Source organism: Glandiceps talaboti, chromosome 3, assembly GCF_964340395.1.
Source record: "Glandiceps talaboti chromosome 3, keGlaTala1.1, whole genome shotgun sequence".
NCBI lineage: Eukaryota > Metazoa > Hemichordata > Enteropneusta > Spengelidae > Glandiceps > Glandiceps talaboti.
The window spans coordinates 30,347,977-30,374,713 of NC_135551.1; the positions used below are offsets into that span (position 1 = coordinate 30,347,977).

The 26,737-nt window shown below is 34.2% G+C and overlaps 1 protein-coding gene across 2 annotated transcripts in view; it reads right to left on the reverse strand.

Annotated features, from left to right (window-relative positions):
* LOC144432563 (dystrophin-like) overlaps positions 1 to 26,737 on the reverse strand; it is a 292,959-nt gene that overhangs the window by 39,547 nt on the left and 226,675 nt on the right. For both annotated transcript variants that reach the window (XM_078120804.1, XM_078120805.1), the window contains exons 37-44: positions 12,400 to 12,572; positions 10,135 to 10,285; positions 5,844 to 6,019; positions 4,913 to 5,063; positions 4,184 to 4,333; positions 3,610 to 3,801; positions 2,885 to 3,113; positions 2,258 to 2,490 (exon numbers count right to left, since the gene is read on the reverse strand). In XM_078120804.1, coding sequence (XP_077976930.1) covers positions 2,258 to 2,490; positions 2,885 to 3,113; positions 3,610 to 3,801; positions 4,184 to 4,333; positions 4,913 to 5,063; positions 5,844 to 6,019; positions 10,135 to 10,285; positions 12,400 to 12,572 — 1,455 coding nt within the window. The remainder of the gene's footprint in view (positions 1 to 2,257; positions 2,491 to 2,884; positions 3,114 to 3,609; positions 3,802 to 4,183; positions 4,334 to 4,912; positions 5,064 to 5,843; positions 6,020 to 10,134; positions 10,286 to 12,399; positions 12,573 to 26,737) is intronic.

Below are 26,737 nucleotides of genomic sequence, written 5' to 3' on the forward strand. Positions count from 1 at the left end.
CAAAAAGAAAACAATATCATACAATTTTTAAAAATAAAAACAGAACACAGAAGTTGTTAAAACAACACAAGGATTGGATGATATGCAGAAATTTATATGAAGAGCTGTTACAAAATAAAAATTAATATTTCTATTTGCTTTATTTCCCTCATTTTTAATTTGTTTGATTGACATGTGTACACCTTATTTCCCCTTTAACAACACACCCTGACAAGGGACCAACCACACAGACCTCTAAATGCCGCATTCCTATCTTAACTGCCGTGACCAAAGCTTTAATTTCTTCCAAGTCTGATGAAGCTATGTCTTTGACGCTTCTTTCAAGATGCGCAAACCAGCCTCGTTTCTATACAGTGAATTAGATGAGTATGAAGTCAATGGAAGCCCTAAATAAATTATTGGTTAAATGTATAAACTTGTCATTTGCAGAAAATGGATTTTAATTGCCTCAAAAATTTTACTTTTTGGTTATTCTTCTGCTCTTTTTTATTCTCTAACATTGCTATAACTAGAATGGTTTTTTGTTACATTTTGAACAGTTCTGTTGTCAACAAAATATTACATATAGCTGAAAATCTAGTATATACAGGAACTTGACAAGTACAGCAGAGATCAGCTGTCCTCATCACTGTCCTGACAGAGGACTCAAGACTGTTCTGACAGAGGACTCACGACTGTCCTGACAGAGGACTCAAGACTGTCCTGACAGAGGACTCAGGACTGTCCTGACAGAGGACTCAAGACTGTCCTGACAGAGGACTCAACACTGTCCTGACAGAGGACTCAAGACTGTCCTGACAGAGGACTCACGACTGTCCTGACAGAGGACTCAAGACTGTCCTGACAGAGGACTCAAGACTGTCCTGACAGAGGACTCAAGACTGTTCTGACAGAGGACTCACGACTGTCCTGACAGAGGACTCAAGACTGTCCTGACAGAGGACTCAGGACTGTCCTGACAGAGGACTCAAGACTGTCCTGACAGAGGACTCAAGACTGTCCTGACAGAGGACTCAAGACTGTCCTGACAGAGGACTCACGACTGTCCTGACAGAGGACTCAAGACTGTCCTGACAGAGGACTCAAGACTGTCCTGACAGAGGACTCAAGACTGTCCTGACAGAGGACTCACGACTGTCCTGACAGAGGACTCAAGACTGTCCTGACAGAGGACTCAAGACTGTCCTGACAGAGGACTCAAGACTGTCCTGACAGAGGACTCACGACTGTCCTGACAGAGGACTCAAGACTGTCCTGACAGAGGACTCAGGACTGTCCTGACAGAGTTAATTCTTCCTATGCATTCCTAGGGGGAAATTCTCCTAGGTGCTAGATATAATTCATATTTTTTTAGTTAAAATAATTCACATGTATTTTATATGAAACAAAAGTAGCCACCTAAAACTACAAAGTTTCAAAACTATGGCCCTTCAAAGTTGTGACGAGAAATAATCTCAAATTGTAAACTTATCCTTCATAGATGTACATTAGTGATTTATTTTTAGTTTATATCTTGTAGATGACTTGAATGGCTTCACAGAATTATAAGTAGACAAGAATCATAGCCTTGGTATGTGGTAAGACTATTTACTGCAATGTGACTGATATGTAGGGGATTAAATGTGACACACATGGTGTAGTGAGGTGTTATGATCCTGAAATATAGGAAATTTATATTTTACTATTATATCCTAGGTTTTTGGTATGTGGTTATATTAATTACTATGGAAGAAAGAGAGAATGGCTTTTCAGAAGAGATGTACTCAAGATAATAATGTGACACACATAGCATTAGAGAGTGGGTCTGATCCTGAAATGTAAGGAATTGATATTTTGGTGTAATATACTAGTTTCAGCTATAGAATACTGTTGACATAATGGCTACATTTCCATTGTATCTCACTAAATATTTAGCATGAGTGTTTTGATTGAAATTAAGAATTTTTCTCAACTTGTTTATTTTATTCTATTTTAGATTTCTGTGTAACACATCTCTTGATTATATTAAAAGCTGCATAGGCAAAGATAAAACATTTCAAAATAAAACAAAATGTGGAAACATGCAACTATACGTAGAGCAGATTGCACATGACATGACGTAAGGAAAACATACACACAGAGATAGTTTTATGAACGCCACATATAAACATCTTGTGCTGTTAGATAATGCAAGGGGCAAATTATTACAAATGCATTGACAGAGTTGTTAGTATCCTGGTGGTACAAATAACCATGGCAACAAAGTGAGAAACAACACCTTCTGTTTGATAATCATTTCTTCAATTTCTTCCACGTCTCCTACAGATACAATCTGTGACTTCAACATGTGGTCTAGAAGTGTTAACCAGTCACGCAGTTCTGCTACTGCTTTGTCAAACTCTGGCCAAGGTGATGGTGATTCAATCTGCCTGGCAGGGGATGATGGGTAATCCACTAAGTCTGGTGCTGCAGCTTGGAGGGTGGTTGTCACTGTAGTTTGAGTGATTATTACTGGAGTAGAGAAATATGTATATCAAATTGATGACTCACTGGAGAAAAGGAATGTATACACACATGCACACAGACACAGACACAGACACAGACACACAGACACACAGACACACACACACACACACAAACAAACAAACACAAACACAAACACAAACACAAACACAAATACAAATACAAATACAAATACAAATACAAACACAAACACAAACACAAACACAAACACAAACATTCAGACAGTACATAACACATAGCTGTTAACAACTGTATACCATATATATTTCACTGACTCGGTAGTACAAATAGATTGGATAACTTTTTTCCCAATGTTACAATTTAAACCAATCAGGAGTTCTTAAATATCAAATTCATTCATAGCCAATGAGCATTGCCCTACCTCTTTGTTCTCTGAAGACTTTAGATTCAATATCAGCATCAGAGATTGGTCTAAGATGAGCTGCCATGTGTTTGATTCTAGTCCAATCAGTGTTCAACTTGTCAACTTTTTCTCTAATGTTGTCAGGTAGAATAGCTCCCATACTAGCTGCTTCTAAAGTGAGGGCTTGGAAGGTGTTGTTAACACTATCCATGTTAGCTTGGCGTGCTTTCAGAGCCTCCTGCATTGTCTGCAATACATGATTTGTTATAAATTTATCGATTTATATTGACATTAAACTGGTTGAAATGACTACATTCACACCATGATCACCCTTTCTTTTTTCTTTTTTCTTTTTAAACATCTGTCACAACCTGTAGTTGATACTACTTTTTACAAACTTGATTGATCATGCATAGTCTCAACATTTCTTTCACTTCAATAGCGAACTTGCAAACCCGCCATGTTGAATGTTGCATCATGGGAAATGTGATAATAAATATACTAATCAAATATTATTGTAAACAATAATGTTACATTGTTTGTTACCACAAATAACCAATTTATAGTCATCCTGACCATTGTGGAAGGTTTATTTTATCGGTAGCTCCAGATAAGGTATTACGATAACCACAGATAATCCCATAGTCCTTTGCATCTGAGCATGCTCAGTCTGGATTGCAAGTTCCCTTTTGGTATATTCTAGCCTTATCATTTACTTTAGTAAATGATGATAAATTTCTTACCATAGGATCCACAATAAGGGAGTCATGTTCTTCATTGGATGTAGCTGATCCAACTGGTCCTTGCTGTGTCTCTAGTAATTCCATGGTAGCCTTCATCCACACACCAAGTTCTTCTAATTCTTCAATAAATGTATATACTGTATGTAGTTTGTCTTCCAACATGTGACGGAACTTTGGCAAAGTGGAAGACACCTGTTGGAAATACATAAAGATAATATCAGCACTGCTGGGATGAGTCATAAAAAAGATGTAGTGTGATTCTCTCGAGGATAACTTCCCAAGTAAACATTTGAAATTAAGATTGACCCTACAATTATCAAATTTGTACAAACGTCTAGTACTATGTTCTCTTCAATGACTTTGACCTCACCTTTCAAGGTCATACGTTAGCATCAAATAATTACCTTATACTTAGTAATAATCCCATCTTGCATTATAGTTGTGTAAATTTTGTTTAATCTTTGTCTTGAAACTTATTCACCATCTTGAATCACAAGCTTGTCACCTCTTCATAACCTTGACCCCAAATGTCAAGGTCAAATGAAAAAGTTACTTTTAAATTCATTCTACTTACATATTCCCATCTCGTATTAAGATTGTGTAATTCTCTCTGTATTTCTACAGTCTTGGCACTTGGTTCACCAGCTTGACTTACAAGCTTGTCACCTTTCTGGTTAGCACTTGTCAAAGATTCTTGACGTTTTGGAAGCTCATCTTCTCTGTCCTGTAAAATGACATGTATCAGGTAAGACAGTGGCATGAAAACACCAGTTTGTCACTAAACATTAAGTTTCATCTAAAATCATAATTGATAGAACAAGAAATACTGAAATTATGGCATAAATATTAAGAAACTGATAAAAGGAATATTGGTGAATAAAACTTTGCCTTTTTGGAAGTCAGTTGTGATACATTACTTCTAAAAAGAAATGTATATTTACATGTAAAGGCTGATGTCAGATTGGGATTAAAATTTAAGCATTAAAACCTGTTGTCTAGCACAAATATAACAAACACAGTTACTATGCGTGTAGTTGTTTTCTCTGTCTGTCTGTCTGTCTGTCTGTCTGTCTGTCTGTTTCTCTTTCTCAAAAAAAGATGACTGTTTGACTGTAGAGATAATCATAGCATGCATAGAGACTACACTATAGAAAACATTAATCCTGAACAAAAGAATGGTTCTATTTATGACTCCACTAAGAATGGTTCTATTTATGACACCACTAATATTACAGTTACTCCAAAACCATTGGAGACAAATATTTGGGTTTATACCCAATAGTGAGACCATATACATACTTACCCTAACATTATCTAATAATTCATGGAGTGATTCATCTTGTGCTGGTATTGGTAATGGTTTCTTCATCATTCCTTCACATTCATCTAACCAGTATAGTAAGTCATCTAAATCTTCCTGGAAGTCTTCCTGCTCTACAATCTCTTGATCAAACCTGACAAAATAATCATCAGACTGTTATCACACACCATTTTATCCAATAGAACATATAATAGAAAATATTGCCATGGCAACTGTAGTGACATATCTGGAAGCCATGTTTTTTTCTTCTCAACACTGGCCTGCAGCACACAATAAACTCTAATCGGAAGTTGTGTATATGTATATATAGATACTACTTAGTATATTGAGTAAAGTGAACCTCCCAATAGGGAACTTGCAATCCAGACTGAGCATGCTCAGACACAAAAGGACTATGGGATTATCTGCAGTTACAGCAATATCTAAACTGGAGTTATCGATGGAATAAACGTCCTACAATGGTCAGGGTAACCATGACTAGATTATTTGTAGGTACAAACAATTTCACAAGATTGTTTACAATACTGATAGATTCATATTATGATCACATTTCCCATGATGCACCATTCAGGATATTCAAGATGGTAGGTTTGCAAGTTCCCTTTTGGATATACATATAATGTATAAATGTAAACCATAAATGTATGACAGTTCATCATTTTCCACAAGGTCAATGTTTTGTTTTGAAGCATAAATATACAAGACTACAGAACTCTTTACTTTTTCACAGCACATTTTATCTGATAAACATATCCTTGTTGTGAGACAATAATTTACAGTAAACAATGCAGTAATGTAGAAATGAAAATTGCTTAATTTGTTTTATTTTTGAAGATTTTTACAGTAACTTAAGCAATTTAAAATATTTCCATGCCACCTTTTCCTCTTTTTTTTCAATCTGATATTTTCTTACCTATCCCTTCTATCAGAGACTTCTGCGCACACATTTCGCCAGCGTATATTCAGTCCTTCTAATTTCTCACGTAGCAGGTTAGCATCAACGGCATTGCACTGACGGATTATGTCTTCACCGGAGGCATTGAGGGAGGACACAACTTTCTGGTATGTGGCTATACCATCAAGTAATGTCTAAAAAAAAAGAAGACAAAAAACAAAAGTGAGAAATCTTAGCTCCTAAAATGTATGTTTGAAACTAGTTCAATTTTATGTAGTTCTTACCCTTTCCCTTACACTAAGGTTTTAATTTAATAAGAGTTATTTCAATGTATTCACAATCTTTCTAAAATAAAAACATTTCACTAGCCACCATCTTTGAAAGAAAAGTCTGTTTATTGGTAGTTTGTGCCAGATAAAAAATTGTTAACTCTCTTTACATGTTAAGATTCTCATGCAAATGTTCCCGACAACAGTTTAGGGCGCCCTCACTGGTAAGAATTTGCCAACCTTGAACTCAAAAACTAAAGTCATGTTTATTCATAGCTTAATTGACAAAACTAATACTGAGTATATAAAACACACTAGTATTTGATTTCCCTTGATATTTTACACTATTAGACCTTCAAAATCATGGTTAATGTATCTGGAAACCAAAAAGATTTGACCAGATTTCCTCCTCTGTATTATTTGGGCTTTATGAACGCAGTAAAATGACTGATTCTGTACCTTGACAGCTAACCTTTCCTTTCATCTTTCATGTGAACTTTTCATGAGAATACAGCTTCTATATTACTTACAACTTTATAATCCATAATACTATGACATACTAACAGTTTATTAGCCAATCTAACTATTTCCTAACTATTCAGCTGTATCTAACAGTTTATTAGCCAATCTAACTATTTCCTAACCATTCAGCCGTAGCGCCAGGAAATTGTCACACCAAATATACCTCAATTCTCCTTTATCTATCAGTAAATGGACTGTTAAGGAAGGTAATAATCCACTATGATTTGTTTACCTTCTGATAGCAATACACCCGATTACTCTTATAGGGATGATTTATAATTTCTTGTTCAATTTCAAATTAATATAATTTGTAATCAATGTACCATTATGGTTGCCAGATTACATATAATTAAATAGATATACTTGGCTGGTTAATAATTTCTGCTAACTTGCTCATATTATTATTTTAAAGAGGTACCAAGGACTTTGCAGGCATAATTCATTAGTTACTAGAACCAAGGGTACATTTGTACTGGATTATCATGTATGATAACATCACAGAAAAAGACCCAAGGAGGAATTGTAGCTTTCAGTGACTACTCATAAATGTGCCAACATATCACTTATAAAAATAACACCAATGGTGCAGCACAACTGAAGTTTTGTATGTTTATCCTGCTGCTGATCTAGTCTTGTTGTTACCTTTACCATATATGCCACCATTTGGCTGTTGTTATGGGCGAGATCTTGTTGCTAGGATGGCAATTTGATAACATTTGCATAATGCCCCTAAATCCACTGTAACTGAAGATGGTAAGGTATGGGTGTTGAAAATTATGTAGACATGACAAACTAAACACCAAAACTGAACTATGAGTTATTCTATCTACAAATCATTAATTGTCAATAATAGACTTTTCAGTCAACCACATAACACAAGCAAAGCTAATACAAGGTATAAAATCTTCAGGTCTTTATAGAGCATGTCGTTATACAGTCTTACATGGTGTCAATAACTTGTCATCATCATTATCTCCATATGTATTCATATCTACTGCTCCATGTAGAAGTGTAAATCTCACTAGAATTTGACAAACAGAGAGATAAACCTGTCTGATAACCCTGTCTACATCTCAAACTCTTACAAACTAACTCATCATGTCGTCTGACTGAGATTGTCTCCATCTGTCCAGGCACCATACTTTTCCACTTAAAAGACTATACAGTTGGCCTGATTTACATCTCAAACATACAGAAGATTGGAAATCTGCCTACAGTAGTACTTTACACATAAAGGCTTTGATGTCAGCTCTTTTGCAGACAGAATATTGAGGAATTAGTATCTTCAATTGGATTCAATATGTCTGCTACTAGTCTACATTTAACAGAAATAAAAAGAGCTTCTTGTAAAGAGAATATAACACACAGATTTCTTTTTGGGTTTGGAAAGACTTGGCACGCATTTTCAGAGGAAAAATCTGTAACCAGTATTGTTTAAAGCAGTTTGGAGTTCATCAAATTTGTACAAAGGAAAGCTCTTTCTTATATCTCTCAACACTGTACACTTTTGTGGACACAGTACGTAACTTTATGGTCTTTGGTGGTTACTGTTGTTTAAAGAGACACAGTCTGTAATTTTATGGTCTTTGGTGGTTACTTTTGTTTGCCGGGACACATCTGTAACTTTATGGTCTTTGGTGGTTGAAGAATTTGCTACAGTATACTTTGAATACACAGTATATGTCTGTTAACCAATCACAAATGAACAACAAAAGAAAAGTGCGGAAACACTTCATTTCAAATAAAACTTTCTGAACAATAAGGCACTATATGAAAAGTCATATTTGACCATGTCTTTACAATGTAAACTGGGGTAAACCTTAGCAGAGGATGTGTAAATGTGGTGAGTATGAGACGAAGTGACACCTTTGACTTATACCCCCGGTGATCTCTCCCCTTGGGGTTGTAGACAGTCAAAACTGTCACTTCGTTTCATACTACCCCTTGACAGATATGGTAGTTATGTGGGTCACAGGTGGGTAAATTTGACTTTTCGTATAGTGAGGATTTCCACATTTGAAGGTAGCAAAACTGGTATAGTTTGGGTGTGGACACAGGTTTGTATGACACTTTATAGCAAAACTGGGGTTTTAGAGACAGATTATTCCACTCTGACATTCATGTTTCACTGCTAATACATCAACTACTACTAATAGAAACTCTTTAATTAGACCATCAATCATAGTTTGATTAATACCAGGTTCATTTACACCATTTGATATTCTACAAACTCAGTAATTAAAATCAAAATATAATCAATCAGTCACAAGTTGACACTAATCTAAGTAAACTATCAAACTTCAAATTAATTTAGGTTTTTTCGGCTTTGACAATTTCAATCCAGAAATATTTGTTTCCCGAATGATTACATTAATACATTGGGTTTGCACATGTTAAGTTACCACTAAACAGCTTTTTCCACATTAGTATTCACTGGTTCTGTATGATACAACCATGCAGAAACCAATAAGAAACTGCACATTGTGCACTGTAAAATAGCAAGAATAAACTACAGTTTCTTTGTAAAAGTTTGTCTAAATGAAATGAAATATCATGCCACCATGCAGACATCAAAAGGAGACATCAACACATTGGTACCGTCGTATCTGTATCTATTGACAGTACACTTCAATATTTGACTTCATTTACACAAAATATCCAGAAATCGTGATCTTGTAGAATATGCAGTTTCTTATTGGTTTCTGTGTGGTTGTATCAAACAGAGCCACTGAATGGTTTCTGTGTGGTTGTATCAAACACAGCCAGTGAATGGTTTCTGTGTGGTTGTATCAAACACAGCCAGTGAATGGTTTCTGTGTGGTTGTATCAAACAGAGCCACTGAATGGTTTCTGTGTGGTTGTATCAAACAGAGCCACTGAATGGTTTCTGTGTGGTTGTATCAAACAGAGCCAGTAAATACTAACATGAAATGGGCTATTAACAAACTTAGACTAAATGTCACTGTCAAACTTCTATTGTAACTAAACCACTTCATATTTATTTACGAATCATAGCGTTCAATCTTAACATGTCCTTTAGACTGACTGACTCCTAATTAGTTGTGATGGATGGAGGAAACATATTACAAGTTGATAATATTCTTAATCAAATTACATTACTTCAAATCCTTGGAGTATTGTATTACATGGAAGTAGTGACTCCTCATGCTGGAAATTAAAACAGATCATGTAACAAAGAAATGTCAAATGACTTGATGGATCATCACTGTCTGAATGGTAGAACGGGTGAATGGGGAGAGAAAGAGGGATGGAGGGGGGAGAGGTGGAGAGAGAGAGAGAGAGAGAGAGAGAGAGAGAGAGAGAGAGAGAGAGAGAGAGAGAGAGAGAGAGAGAGAGAGAGAGAGAGAGAGAGCAAGAGAGACAAAGACAGACAGAGACAGAGACAGAGACAGAGAAAGAGAGAGGGGTGAGCACAAGAGAAAGAATGAGAGTAGAGAAAGAGTGGGAAGTGGAGAGAGAGAGAGAGACAGAGAGTGACATAACATATATTCAGGTACCTTTTGTTTTGCCTTTGCTCTGTCATAGTCGAGTTCACCAGAGGACGTCATGGTTTGCTGAATCAACTCTTCTGCTTCTGACAGCCATGACGCCAGATCCTTCATGTCACAATGGAACTGCCGCCATTGCTCCAGGGACTTCTTAAAACGCCTACAACGAGAACAGAATATGTAATCATTATAGGACTACAGCCATAAAGTACAGTTTAAAACATTCTGTCATTTCACACGATTTAAGTAGTATAGTTGAATGTACATGTGAAGAGGTATTGGTGCCGCGTTGCTGCTACTTTCATTTAATAAACATGATAAGACCTGTCATTAGGTGTTTGCATATCATGTCTTCAGGCGTTCCTTAATTCACTAGAATGCTGATTTCATACACTGTGGGATACATTATTTATTTTCACTTAAAAATAAATTGACTATTTTGCCTGCAAATTTTTTTGCTAAAAGTATGGCAACTGTGAATAAGAAGTATTTTCACTGGAATTTTATGTAGTGGAAAAACAAACCAGTGAAATCATGCTATGCGTCGAGATTTGCAGCTGTTATCCTTTCTAGTTATTGGTCATTTTACTTGAACATGATGGAGATATCAGTTTGAATACAAAATGAAGAAACTCTTATAACACCGTAACCTACAACGGTGCTGTCCACAGTACATCGTACAATTTATCTTTGAACTAAGTAACAGACTACAGAGAATGAACGAAATAGGTTAATACTTAATTTGAAATACACCATGAATACTAATGACTGGCAGTTTAGTCAAGTTTATTGCCTGGACTGTTAGTCTTAGCAAACTCATTACCATCAAGTTTAGAATACATGGCAAGTTTGTACTATATACACAGTTGTACTTTGAACTAAGACAGCAAGTGATTGCTATGAACTGCCTTTGTACATTGTCAATAGTTCTCCGTGAAAGTTACAAGTATTAATAAAGTTCACTTAGAAATTATCCATCTGTGTGCAGATATATGATTAAATTAATGATAACAGTGATGTATATGTGTGACTTCAAACGTGATGCTGGTGTTGTTCATTCTCACAGTTTTGAGACAGTCCTGCCAGACAATAACATCATGTGGAAATTTTCAATACATATTTGTGAAGCTCGACAACACTTTGATTCAAGTCTTGTATATACTAAGTTGTCTTTTGTAAAATTTCTTACCAACATACAATTAGTGTCTGTTCTAACAACTGGAAAACTTTCAATTTTTTGTTTTCTCTTTTTTTCTGAGAAAATTTATTCTTATTTTTATTAACAATAACCAATAATATCCCTATATTTTGCATTCTTATTTGTCTTGTCCTGTTACCTCCACATCAGTACACATACAGTGTTGTCTCCTAACTTTAAGACTGTATTTAAAATATACAATCCAGATAAGCTTTTACCATCGTACTTAGCCTGGGAAAAACAACTTTTATCTCTTACATATTCAGACACCATCATCATTCCACATTGATCAACTGTTCCTCCAAAAGGTTTTCCTTAAGGTCAAATAGGTTTAAATCAATGAGTGTGACTAAAATTGAATAAGATTTTTATTTTATGACTATGGATGCATCCAATTGAGGTTCAATTCAGTTCCGATAGGCAAATGTGAATTGAAGGTATTACATCATAAAAAATGAAGAGATATAGGAACAGAACTCTTTAAATAAAGACTAAATTATAATCATTGTTTCCTCTATACAAAATCTGATATCAGTTTTATTCCGTATCCATAGGAAGATGTCATAGTTGTCTAACATGTCCATTACTTTAATACTCTATACAAAATCTGATATCAATTCTACTGAGTATCTCAAGGAAGACATCATAGCTTGTCTCTACATATCTACAATTTATTCTTCATCATACCCTTGGGACTGATATTTATGAAGATTCAGGAGAACTCAACAGCTCAACTTGAACAAGTACCGTTTGAGAGTTAGGGTACATGAATAACTGATAAATGGCTTGTGGCTCCATGTCTGTTACAAGACTTCTTACAGCTTTGCATAGTTGATATGTTTATTCTGGCCTCAATATGTTATTACTGACTTGTCCTGTCAAAATTAGCCAGATATACCCCTCATCTGTCATCTACATACACATTATTGTTATATTGAACTAATTCTAATACATACTTATCCAAGCCATCAGATATGAGTACTATGTTGTTTCAATACAAGTCACTATTTGCCTAGACTGTCTCTCTCACAGCAGATAGTAGTAAATTAGCATATCTAGCAATTCTGTTATCTTACCCATGACGATCGTTGTACTCGCGATTGACTTTCTCCCATTCACCACGTAGCTTGTCCATCACCTTTTCAATGTTGGTTTTATCAGCTGGGTCTGCCTGGGAGATGACCACATCTTGTTGTTTATTGGCAGCATCCACACTAGGGTTGATGGTGTCTAGGGCTTCTTTAATGGCCTGCAATAAATAAACAACAATATACCATAAGTTCACCAGTCACAAAATACAGACTTTTAATATTTTCACCTATAAACCTTTTTTTGATAAAATAAATGAAGCTTACACAATAACAAAACTTCTATTAGAAAACTTTTGATTTCATAATTAAGATGACCAAGAGTAACCAAAAAACAAAATGTTGACAACTCTGGCATTTTGAACAGTTCACAACTTTACAAAGATACTGAATGAAACAGATAATCTGATATTAAAGCAAAATTCTTATTTCACTGCTTTGTATGCTGAGCCAGTCATATCACTATCAAAACATATGACTAAAAATGTCACATATTTGAATTTTAATCTGTTTCCTCCTTAGGTTATTATTTAATGTAAACAGAGACAAGAACATAAGTCTGTTTGGACTTCTTTAGATGTGGGAATACATATGCATCATGTACATAGAGACTGAAACACACCCACACTGTACACAACTCAAACTTACACAGACCAGAGCTTTGCACATAGTAAACTGCTGCCTTTAACATGTCCACACTGTACACAACTCATACTCACACAGACGAGAGCCTTGAGAGTAAACTGTTGCCTTGAATTATTAAAAGCCAGACCGGAGGTTTGAGGGTAAATTGTTGCCTTCAATTATTAAAAGCCAGACTGGAGGTATGAGGGTAAACTGTTGCTTTCAATTATTAAAAGATTGAGTATAAAAAAAAAGTTATTTGTGTCAGCGATAGACTCCACAACCACAAAGTTTATCAATTCATTGTCCTGTTATTATGAACTGTGTTACACACCTTCGGTTTATGAGGTAAGTCATATATATGTAATCTTTTTTTTTTCAGTCACTGTATATTTTGTATGAAAAACAGCAAACAATTTACATACAGACTGATAACCAATTTTTAGGTTGTCTTGTTTGAAGGGCATGACATATCTATAAGATGTAACCAGTTTTTTTATATAACTGCTATTCTGTTACACCAAACTGGTTTGAATTTCAGACATTTTGTACTTATTTATTAAAGTGGGTTTTTTCTAAGAAACCTGTCTTTCCCAGAATCTAGTTTCCCTGTACTGTAAATATCTCTATGTGTGAAACCTGGATTAGAAATATTATCTGTTTTATATTCAATGACTCAAGATATATGATATAGAAGTACAGTGATACCCTTTGTATAATGAAGAGAATAAATACCGTAAACTTAGAAGATTTTGCAATTTTACAGTCTTCAGCTAGTTCTGAAAGACTAATATTTACTAATTACCAGACTGGTACATTGTGTTCAGGTACAAGAAAGCATTTTAGTCACTACTTATAATTTTGGTGTTTTTGTTTTCTAGTGAAATGTCTTTAGTGAACATTTCCAGGTTTACAGTATAGCTGACAATGAAGAACTAGTGATGACTCTCTTATTTTTAGCAAAAGAACATTTATTGCTTTATTTGTAGAGTAAAATAAGCAGGAGTTACCTGATTGGACATGATACAAAACTTTGAAAACTCCATCAAAATGTAACAAAACACTACAGCACTTTTCCAAAACTACACATTTTTTAAGTTTATCAAGCTAGAGAAACACAGGACAGAGCCAAGAAATCATACATTTGGAAGGTCTATTCACTTCTTGTAATATAATGCATGTATGACCCTAGACGACTACAGCCTGTCATGGCTAGTTACTGTTAACAAATTTAAATTGAGCATTTTACAAAATTTTTGTTTGTTTGATTTGCCATATCAACTTAAGTTAGCATCAAATTCAATTATTAATCAGATGAATGTACTTTGTAAAATTGCTTGTCTTGTTTCATTATATTTACAAGAAAGGCCATCCCAAGAGTTGCAAAATACTGTGAAGTCTTAAAACTCAGATCAAATTTTAGTCACCCAAACCACACAATACTGTTGAAATGTCGTTCTTAATTGAAGTTATTGTGTTCTCCTGGTGTTTTTAATGGAACATCAGCTCTTGTACTTCACCATGGTGCCAATTAGCTATTCTCCTGGCTAATTGTACAGTGCATCTGAACTTTACATAGCACTGGAAGACTGGCACTCTACAATTTCTTTGCCTGATCGATTGATTAAATTACATGTAAATATTTGACTTTTTTTTTGTAATCTGCTGCTCAAGTATTTACAAGTGATCAGTGACTGGACATGTATAAGCCACACATTTGACATCGATATGTCTGTAAAAAATCTACTTTTCATCTTGAAGTAACATCCTTGATTTGTTTATGAGTAAAGTAGAACACAAAAAATAAAATAAAATAAAATTCAATTATTAACAATTTTCTTGAGACAAAAAGCCTTTAGGAAGAGTCTTAAGTTTATACTTTCAATATATCATGACATGGCTACATTTCTACCTTTCTTACATGAATGCAGACTATAGGAATGTGAAGAAATCTGTTGAAAGATTTGTATCTGACAAACAGGCATTGAATTCCTACCTAGCCAACTTGACAGATTTGATTCACCTACAAAGTTACATTTTGTAAATTCTTATGAAATACAGGACTCAGTATTGAGGAGATTAAGCATTCAATACACAGACCTTCGATGTAGAAACCAGTTGAAAGTTTGTAATTTGCTGTAAACAAATTCCAGTAATCTTCAATCTGTAATGTTTTTATTACTCCTGGCCAAATGGTAGACCTTGGCTACCTTACAGTTACATAAAATCTGCTGATTAGCTATAAAAGTTAATTCCACAAATCTTGGCTCTTTGACTGCAAAATCAGTTCTGCTGATTTGCTCAGAGTAAATTCCACAACACCTGGCTTTCTGTCTGTTACAAGAAATCTGCTATCTTGTTTAGTTATTTCTAAAATCCTACCTGTAAATCAGTTCTACTGACTTCTTGTGAGCTAATTCCACAACTCCTGGCTCCCTGTCTGTTACATCACATCTGCTGATTTGCTGTGAGTTATACACATAGCTAAATTCCTTTAACTATAAATTCACATCTACTGTTTTACAGTGAGTTGATTTCACAAATCATGGCTCCCTGACTGTTATATCAGTCTTGTCTGGATGCTAAATCTGCTCTAGCTGCATTTAACATGTTATATATACTACTTGAGTTGTATAAATCATAACGTTTCACAGTTCAAAGGGTATACCATCGAGATAAGAATGATTAACAAGCCTGAACTTTACAGCTAAAAATCTCAGTAAAAGTTCATCTAGGTGATTACAATGATAATTTATAAGCCTACGAAAACCTTTCAACCAGAGGTGATTCCATATGGGAAAATAATGATTGGACATGATGTGAAGTTGTCTACGTTTTGACGTCACATGCCATAGGATGAGTACTTTTTCTCGACAGAACTATACCATTTTGACAGCATGCTAGAGTTGTCAAGTTAATAGAGTGCCTGAAAGCTTTGCATATACACATACCAATCCATTTAGAAGAGCAATTACGAGAAAATCATTGGCTTATTTCCTCCTGTTAACATTCTCTCTTACCACCTGAGTTCATAAGGGGAAAACGTCTTGGTAATGGTTCCCGTTTTACACCTCACTTTCAATTTGTCAGAACCATCGAAAGTATAAGTGCCTTCATTTCGGCAGAGTATATGTATCAGCAGTGTCATCATGGAGAGCAAACAGTTCCATTAATCTAACAACTGCTGTAGTCACTCACATACATCATGTAGTTACTATCTTACATGCGGGTCAGCATTTTTACTTAGATTGCAGTAGTTAAAGCACTGAGACCCCACTGTCACCCCTATACCAGTTGTAATAGTTCACAGCTTCATGTATATGAGGATTTGTAGGAATCCTGTTGCAAAGTCATGTTTTACACCTAGTGTTATCTTTTAAGAATAAGTAATATTTATTTCTTCCACAACTTAACATTATATGGCAAATGTATGCACAGTTGGTTATCAGTACATACTTCGAAACAGTACCACCATCCAGTCGATATTTAAAGAATACTGACTTTATAACACTCTCCTCAGGTAATATGTAAACATAGACATATATAGAAAGTACAGATGATACAATCTAAATGTATGCTAGGTACTCTAAATGTATTTTTATTGTTTATATTGACCTCTAACTCCCTAACTTGATACAAAGATGTGTCTATCATACAGTTGGTCCATGGTTACATTTTATGCCACTGATTAGATTCAGTAAAGTTAGCCTACTGTTCTACATTCCTGTCTATAATGCCTTTTAGTTTGGTGCACTGCACATTAACAGCTATTTCCATTGTATTAACCATGCACAACCAATGACATGGAGTACTCAATGCATGTAACCTTTCCCATAACTACTACGATATTACTTTCTAATCCATCTTATGATCTATCCTCGGAAATTGGTTAAAAGGAAATAGACTGTCTCACGGCTATGTAATGATGTAATTACAGTTGAAATGTACTTCACAAAACGCTGTGAAGGTCACTGAGAAGGGTGTCACAGCAGCAGGATGTATATTCCATATAAAAAAATGAAAAGAAATTCATTTCTTTTCTTTGATGTAAGTGTGATGTAATTTTGATAAATTGCTTCCTAATTTCATGTTGCTAAACATATGTTGCATGCTTTATTGCTAATATTCACGGTTTACTCGATGTTACATATTGGTGTGTTATTACTACAGAAATATGTGAGCAATCTGCTACATCAGTTCACCTAATTTGATATGATTTCACCTGGCATCTTAAAGATCAAATGAAAATATACAGTCTGCAATCTGTAAAATTTTAAAAATATATAATCTTGACTGTTAGTGTTAGTCTAATATTTGATAACTGGCAGTTACTCAACTACTAACTGATATCTTGAAATGTTGTGTTCCCTAAGGTTGGTCTATGACACCTTTAATCAGGAAAGCAACACATTTACTACTGTTCAAAACCAGGAATAAATAAGGAAAGAAAATTGCTAACAGGGTCTAATATTTTAATACATGCATTCAATCCAATCCAACCTTGGTTAGGTACATATGAACTGCTGGTGATTAAATTATCGTAGAAAACTCAAGGGAAAACATGTCATATGAGACTTTGTGAAATCCGCATTTCTAAAAATAAAGGAATTGATTATTTCTCCTTCATATACAAAACATGGTGAAGTATTGTATGCTTATTTCATCTCATCCATCAAACATGACTTTCTCAAGAGCAAGGAAATTCACACAAAAAATTCAAAAACTGGATTGGGAGTTAAATAGATTATGGAGAGATAATATCAAAGTTTATAATGATAAAATACAATACTTTATTCACTAGAGACTGAATTATCTAGTTTCAAGTAGTCATTATAATTGCAAGATTATCTTTTATAATGAGCAGAATATTTCCTTTCTGAATGATTCAATATTTTAAAAAAAACATACGCTATGTTAAATATTGGTAGAGGGATAGTTGAACTTTAGTGACCAGTTTCGTGCATCTCCATGGAAACAGAATAAGACTTTATGGAAATCTGCATCACCTCCCCTGATCTACTCCAAATTCAATTACTTTTAACCTTAGTTCCCAGTAGTACATCTGCTAAGGTACAATCTCAATTTGTTGTAGAATCAATACACTTTCAATAATGTGTCTACTTCTGATTACAGTAGAGTTGAACAGGGGTATCAAAGGAAACAAAACCCTTTCCTTCATCAATATCACATCAACTGATTGCAGTAAGTTCAGCAAAATCGTTGGAAGTAATAAAATACTTTCTTTCTCAATATATTGTCAACTGCTGACTGCAACTAAGCAAACACCGCTGGAGGACAAAAACTGTTTTCTTTCGAATTATTACGTCAACAGCTGATCACAATACAATTCAGCAAAGCCATTAGAAGGAAAGAAATACTTTTTTCCCCCAACTATTACATGAATAAGTGATAACAGTACAACTGGGGCAAGCCATTAGCGGAAAGAACAAATTATCTTACCAACTATTATATGAACAGTTGATTACACAACAACTTGGCAAAGCCACTGGAGTAAAGAAACACTGTTCTTTCCAAATAGTATACAAATATTGATTTAGTAAAACCACTGGAGGAAACAAATTGTCTGAATATCATTTCTAGTAGTGACTATATTACAAGTCTGTACATGTCTACCATCAGCGTGAAAGAAAACACATTTCTTAAAATGTGATGTTTCTAATACCATATGGTGCGTTATCAGTACTACTGATACAGCATAAGTTAAGAGTACCTTATTCATAAATGTCTGTAAACGCATTTAGTCTTACTATAAATAATACATTACCATGGAAACTACAAGATAATGTCTTTGTATCAATAGTTACTTTTTCTGGTTGTTTTTCACATAAACTTTGTGGTGTATATTAAAACCAGGAAGTTTACAAACATTTCAAGGGACATACTCAGTTTATCCATTTTTGTTATTGCTGTCTTTTTTTTCATTTTTTTTTTTTTTTGGGGGGGGGGGCTGCATATTAATAGGTAACAATATCTACTATCTGAATTATAATTGACCAGAACAATACAAAAACAATTTGATGTCATAATTTAGTATATGTATACATGTACAATGGCAAGGTAACCCCTATTGTCACATATGTATCAGCGATTAATTGCACCAGTGCACACATGCATACACTGCAGTGCAATACTGAAAACATTATTGCATACCCACATGTAAATGATATGCAAAAGAGGGGCATGATAAGTTATTGTAAAACTACAAGAAAGTGCATGATCGCATCGCTCATTTTTTATGGAAATTTGCTATTTGGATAAACATACTATATAGTAGTAATAGAACTTTATGTCGAGTGAGTACCAGTGTGGGTACTTAGAGATATTTGCACTTGTGTTTGCAGTGTGTTCTGCTGCACTTTCACTAGCTACGCTTAATTTTGTACGGCTGCATGGAACACTGCAAGCACTCATTCAAATACCCCGAGTATGCCACACATGCACTCACAAACAATGCCAGAAGATGATTTGGATTGGCATCACAGGCATAGATTGACATTTATACTGGAACAATTTAATTGGGGTTTCATATGTAAGTAACTTTCGTGAACCATTCAGAGGTAAAAAGTACGATCTAAGCTTGTACAATGACATCAACATTCTTTATACTAAAAGTAACACACCTTCCTGTTCAAATGTCAGTTTTCTGCACAATTCAACAATGAACAATAGTATACTGACAATCTAATCATACCAAAATAGATCAAACTATAATATTTCCTGCGATAAATGTCAACGCTTTATGATCTACATCGCTCATATTTTCATTTCCTGCTCACAGGAGGATTATCAATTGACTCAGGTTTTTTCCTTTTTATTCACAATCTTTTTGTTGTTGAAGCAACACTGACATATTGAAATCATCCACCCTAGAATAATCCTGATAAATATTCTATATGATATAATACATATAATACATACGACTAGTGATTGCATGTACTAATAGCTATTTGTCTGACAACATGTACCGTAAGCAGTTACACATACACATATATTATCAACAACTCTTGCACTATTAAGTACACAGTAGATTGTTTAGGGTAGTAAAGTCAGTCTATAGGTCAATGCTCTGTGTAATACTGTAAACTTGGACACTTTCTCTAATATAAAGACTGGTAGCTTGCATTCATTTGTTTTGGCTGGGAAAAAACAAATTCAAAATAAGCACTAATGGCTAAAAGGCCTTCTTGGATTAAAAAAACACTGCATCAGCTTAGAAAATTGTCAACATTAATTAGTCTTTGAGAATTAGTTGAAGACAGTAAAATCGCAAAATTTCCTAGTGGTGAAAATATCCTGGTTTACAGTAATTGTAAAACACTTTGAATTGAACAATGACTCAAAAGTGATATCATTATATTATAATTCCCACCTGTATTCATCATCCTTGTGTCACTGAAGTCGCATTTCAAAAGACATATTTTAACAATGATTTTCTTCATCATTGAGACAGTGAGACATATCGGCAATCTGAATAGACCACACTGCAAGATTTCCCTATTCATGTTACTACAGTGGTGAAACCTAACAAATACACTTTATCATTTATGGGTGGATATTGCACAAACACTAAAAAGATGCCATATTTTAACCAAATGAAAGGTTGACTGAAAAAGGAAACCGCATTCAATTTACCTGAAATACATGTTCTATGGGTTGTGAAACCACAGCAAACACACAGTACCGTTAATAGATATTTTCATCAACATCTGTCGGACATACCTGTAAAAGTTACACCTCTCTGTCATCACCAACACATAATATATATGTAAAGTAACCAGCATAGACTTGTTTAATCACAAACGCACGCAGCCTTACATTATTATAGTACGTCATTATACCATTATTAATAGCAATTTACCGAATTAAGCATGTTCCATATGCATAAATTCCATTATGAAATTCACAACCTACTGTAATACAATACACAAGTGCCTGAGGAATAAAGCTATGACCCTAATCAGTAAATATCACAGGTGACCTTAAGTGTTTAGGTCACGACCTTGAACAAGGTGTGCAACTCAAACAGAAGTATAATACCAAATGAATATTTTTCCTAACAATTCATTCAATTCACCTAGCATGATTAATGTGCATTTATTTCATAAATTTGATGACTAAGAAAGTCAATTCATAAATATACATATCTGAAATAATCCAAGACTATAGATATGTTTGGATAAAATTGTAAATATTATTACAGTTTCTTGCCAAACTTTTGATATCTTTTACTTGGCAGAGAGAGATTAGTAGCAGTGAATTATAAATTCTCTGCGTCACCAATATTTTTGACGGGTTTACTGCATAAAAGTAGGTTGTGCTAACAAATGCTGTATCATTACCATTCATTAAAATTTTCCATTTGTAAAGAAATATGTCATGAATAACATTTTTATGATCTACAAGTTGGATTTGACTAAAAACCCTATCATATTCGAATTTCATATCTATTGAAATTTTTTTGCCAAATACAAAATGTTTCTAGTATTTCACAGCGGAAAGAAAATGCAAAAATTATATACCATTTATCACACTGAATATCAATAATGTACACCAGACTTTAATAATAATCAAAACTTCATTTCTGAGTGCTCTTTTAATTAAAAAAGAACATTAAATCGACAACTATTTGACATGGTGTTTACATGGAGTTGCTCACAGACAAAAGACAAAAGAAATCTAAAAATTATTTATTCATACCTATATTTTATTTGATAATTCTTCCTTTCGTCAGTTAGGGAGGCCTCAAATGACATGCAGTATCATGTCATCATCTTTTGATAAATAAATGGATGCAATATGAATGAATGATTTATGTGCTGTGCCTTAAACAGGGATTCATTTCGAATTGTGTCACATTGCCATGAAACAGATATACATTGAGTACCCTGCTGTGTTACATGTATATCAGATGAAATAGCCATATACGAGTATTTGTTCTGTGTTACATCACATGAAATAGCCATATACAAGTATTTGCTCTGTGTTATATCACATGAAATAGCCATATACAAGTATTTGCTCTGTGTTATATCACATGAAATAGCCATATACGAGTATTTGTTCTGTGTTACATCACATGAAATAGCCATATACGAGTATTTGTACTGTGTTACATCACATGAAATAGCCATATATGAGTATTTGCTCTGTGTTACATCACATGAAATAGCTATACATTGAGTATTACCCTGTGTTATATCGCATGAAATAGACATAATAATAATAATGTTGGGTTCTTATATAGCGCTTTCCCATGCCGTGTCAAAGCACTTTACAATTATTACATATCTTGAGATTACCCTGTGTTATATCACATGAAATAGACCCTGCATTATTGCATGAAATAGACGAACATGAGTAGTACTCTGTTTAATATATAGCATGCAATAGACATATAAACTTGCATGAAATGGACTAACCCTGTGTTACACTATATATCAAACTTGCATGAAATAGATTTAACCCTGTGTTAGACTAGATGTCAGACTTGCATGAAATAGACTTAACCCTGTGTTTATACTAGATGTCAGACTTACATGAAATAGACACATGTAACTAACTGCATGTTACTTTGTCTATTAAATCAGCTGCCTCGGTAATATTGTCAATTAACTCACTGACTGACATTACAAAACTCCTAATATGCCATTTAGCCCTCAGCATACCTAAAAGAGTAACTCTTGCTTGTACACTTTTTAGGACAACGTTATTTTTTGATGAAAAATTGTCAAAAGCCTCTCCTAAATATTTGACTTTCTCTGTACAATATGTGTTCTTAAATGGACAGATACACCAAGACATAATAAATGTAGCTTGTTTTCATCAATTTTATGTGTTGAGAATTAGGGACCATTTCATAATTATCTTGACTGTACAGAATATTGAATTACCAACCCTCTGATTCCTAAATCTTTGTGATAAAAAGGAGAAATTATTATACTTAAAACGAGATGAAGTATCAGAAAACAGTCCAGGAAATTCATTGAAATCAACGACACCGCAATCAACGACATTCAATAACAATCCAATATTGGGTACGCTACACTTGTCAATGTTCATTTCAAATGCTGTCAGCGGGTTGAAAAGAACACAAAAACCTGTACCTGATGTGTTGTCTGATGGTAGCAATTATTTCACTATTTCGTAAGAATAAGCTGGCGAGTAAAGAAAACGTATTGGCTTCCCTACTGGGAAACGATAATGTAATTACTTCAATACAAATACAAGAATTGAATTTAGTCTTCACAGCGATACTGTCAGGTTGTAGACGATAAGATGAATTCAGAATTTACAGAGATGAACACTAGCCACAGACTAAGCATGAAACAGTATTTACAGAGATGAACTCAAGTTGTAGACTAAGCATGAAACTGTATTGAGTCACATACACTACAGAAATATCCACATCTATCTGTACATGGTGAATCAGCTGGACAGGAACACATAGGCCAATGATATTGTTATCACAAGGAGCAACCTCCATGTATCATTTCTGTATATTTTCAGAAATATTTCAGATCTTTTTCACAACTGTTATACTAAGTAGCTCTGATTCGATGTTTTATTTAGATGTATTCTTTGCACATGGTTATTTTATCTACAACTGATTTATTATTTTCTCTTTGTTTATGTATGTTTTTCATCATAGATTATCTTTCCCTTTTTCATATTCACTGAGAGTACATCAACAATTCATATACTAATCTGATTATGATGGATATCATTATGTAACTATTTCATTTACACAAACAATAACTGTAACTTCATTGATATTCTCAGTGAAACAAACACTTCATTAGTCAAGTGTTGATGTCATTATAGAAATAAATGGCCTTGTAATTGACATCACGACATATCAAACATTCACATAAATGGGCCATACCTAATCACAAGTACTGCACTCATCATGGTGTGCCTATCTATTCAGTAAATGGAATCTGAACAGAACTGTTGTACGTACGTACATACAGTATGAAATGTCTGCAATGATGAAATGGTAAAATTTTGGTATGGAATTATTCGAAGACAAGTGTTTTTTTTTCATATGGAGGTACGAACCATAATCACTGGACAATATAGAACGTATGATGCATAACACATACAATGTCAGCTTCTGAAGAAAGTCAAATACTGAATTCTGTGGTCTCATAAGACTGAATTTAATAAAATTTTCTCTTGATTAAGGAATTGTCTTTGTTAAAAGCTCAACAACTGATGCATATTACTTTGAAGATGGTTCCATGTTGCTGAATTTGCAAACAATCACATACACTGATTTCAGGAGTCAGTTGTTTCATAACAGTTGTACGATTGATAAACAAGCCATGTATACGACATCTGTCCACTTGATAAACAAACCACGTTGACTGATTTCAGTACTGAGATAATAACGTATGCCATACGATAAACCAGGCCAGGGTGATTTTCCTTGGCTGTTTTCAAGACTAATCACACATAATGAGACTAGCTATCTCAATGTATGACATACTGCGTCAACAGTCCAAATGACAAAAGAGCTCCTTGTTTGCAGGGTTTCAACTCAATACTGTAAACTCTTAATTTCCCTGGTGACCTACGATCGACATGTCTGGTCGGGTCCGAAAATTGTGTAAAATTTCCTTCAATCATCACGGAGTTAAAGATTTAGAAAAATATCACCTCCTGTCTTGATTTCTATAAATACAAACTACCTATAAGTCTTTTCTCTTGCCCCTTGTATTTTTAATCCTCAACAGACTTGTGTTATTGGCAATATGTTGGCAAATCTAGTTCCATACTTGTTTTTAAACACAGAAAGAAGTATCTCTGTTTAGGGCAAAATTTATGTAAGGTTCAACAGAAATCTTAAATTTGATGGTTTTTAGGAAAGTTTAAAAAATTCCAAACAGAAGGCTGTAATTTAGTAGTTTACTTACATATAATGTTGTTAAATTGTGGAGAATCTACATGGAGATTCCCCACATGTTAGTGTACTATAAAATAACTATCTTCTGTTATGGAATTCCTCAAACTTTCTGAAACAAATCAAATTTTTAAGAGCTTACAATATAAGTGCCCAATTTGTTCTGACTAAGCCTGCAGGCCCATGTGACCTAGTCAATTTTAACAAGTACAGTTACAATAATGATAAATGTTCAATTTGTTTATAGAACGTTCCCAATTGACCAGCAGCACAAAAGCCATCAATACTGCCAATTGCAAACTAAATAAATTTACTTGCCCAGTGGGTACAAAATATTCAAATATTGGACTCATAAACACTGATCAATAGTTAGAAATTCTTATAATTGTCAATGCAAATACTAAGTACATTGTATCTCAGGTGTGTTTGTCTACAAATCTATCACAGCCAGAGGTGCCTTCATTCATGAATATTTCCTCTTTTTAAAAAAAGAAAGAAAAGATTTTCAGTATCCCTTGCCTGTGCTGTACAAATTCTAACAATTCAATGTTGATGTACAGCCCACTATTTTAACTACTAATTAATGCAAATGTTGTTGGTAAGAAATTACATACAACTCTTATCATTGCAAAAACATTTTCATTTCAAAATATAATTTTGACTCATAATTATGAAGATGTTTCATTTCTTCACATCACACAAAATAAATGATACATTACATAAACAAATGACTGGCACTTAAAAACGTGCATTGAAAATAGATCAGTGACTACCGGGTATATAATTCTTGACAGTAGACATTGACACATCAGTGATTAATTGACTTTATCTATGTTCTGTACATGGACTAACACCTCAGCAAGGACAAGGCTACACTCCATCGCATTATAAGTGGTAAATATATCCAGTCTCTCTACTTCACTGACTATTGATTTAAAGGAATACTCTTGCATTTTCTTCTTTTGATTGCCCTTTCTCAAAATATATGTCCATGTTTATGTAGACACTCTGTCCCTCTTTTGTTCCCTTTCTTTCAAACATATTTTTCCCATTAATTTCTCTCCTCTCTACACATTCCATTAATCTTTACACCCTTGTCTTTCTTTGTATATCTATCTTTCAATCTTTTATTTCTTAACTTTTACTGAAGCAAATTCCATATCTAACTATTATACACAGGGGAAAATTCATATTTGATGGCTGCGACGAATTGTATAATATTACAGTCTCAACCTTACTACTAATGGCTTGGATAAGTTGCATAGAAGTACAATATATAGCATGTTACTATCGATGGGCTAAATGAGTTGCATAGAATTGCAGTATATGTACCTTACTATTGATGGTCTAAATGAGTTGCATAGAATTACAGTATTTGTACCTTACTATTGATGGTCTGGATGAGTTGCATAGAATTGCAATATATGCACCTTACTATTGATGGTCTAAATGAATTGCATAGAATTACAGTATATGCTTTACTACTGATGGTCTGGATGAGTTGCATAGAATTACAATGTATGCACCTTACTATTGATGGTCTAAATGAGTTGTATAGAATTACAGTGTGTACTGAAACTAGACAGCGCACTGATAAATGAGACCATTACACTCATTACAGTATAAGCATTACTTAGAAAACATTTAGCGTACAATTCATAAATTAAAACACTGTATATCTTTTTCTGTGTCATCCCTAGTGTGGACACGATAGAATGACCTAAATTTACTAAAACACTAAAATTAGGAGACACAGATCTATGTCAAATTATTTCACCA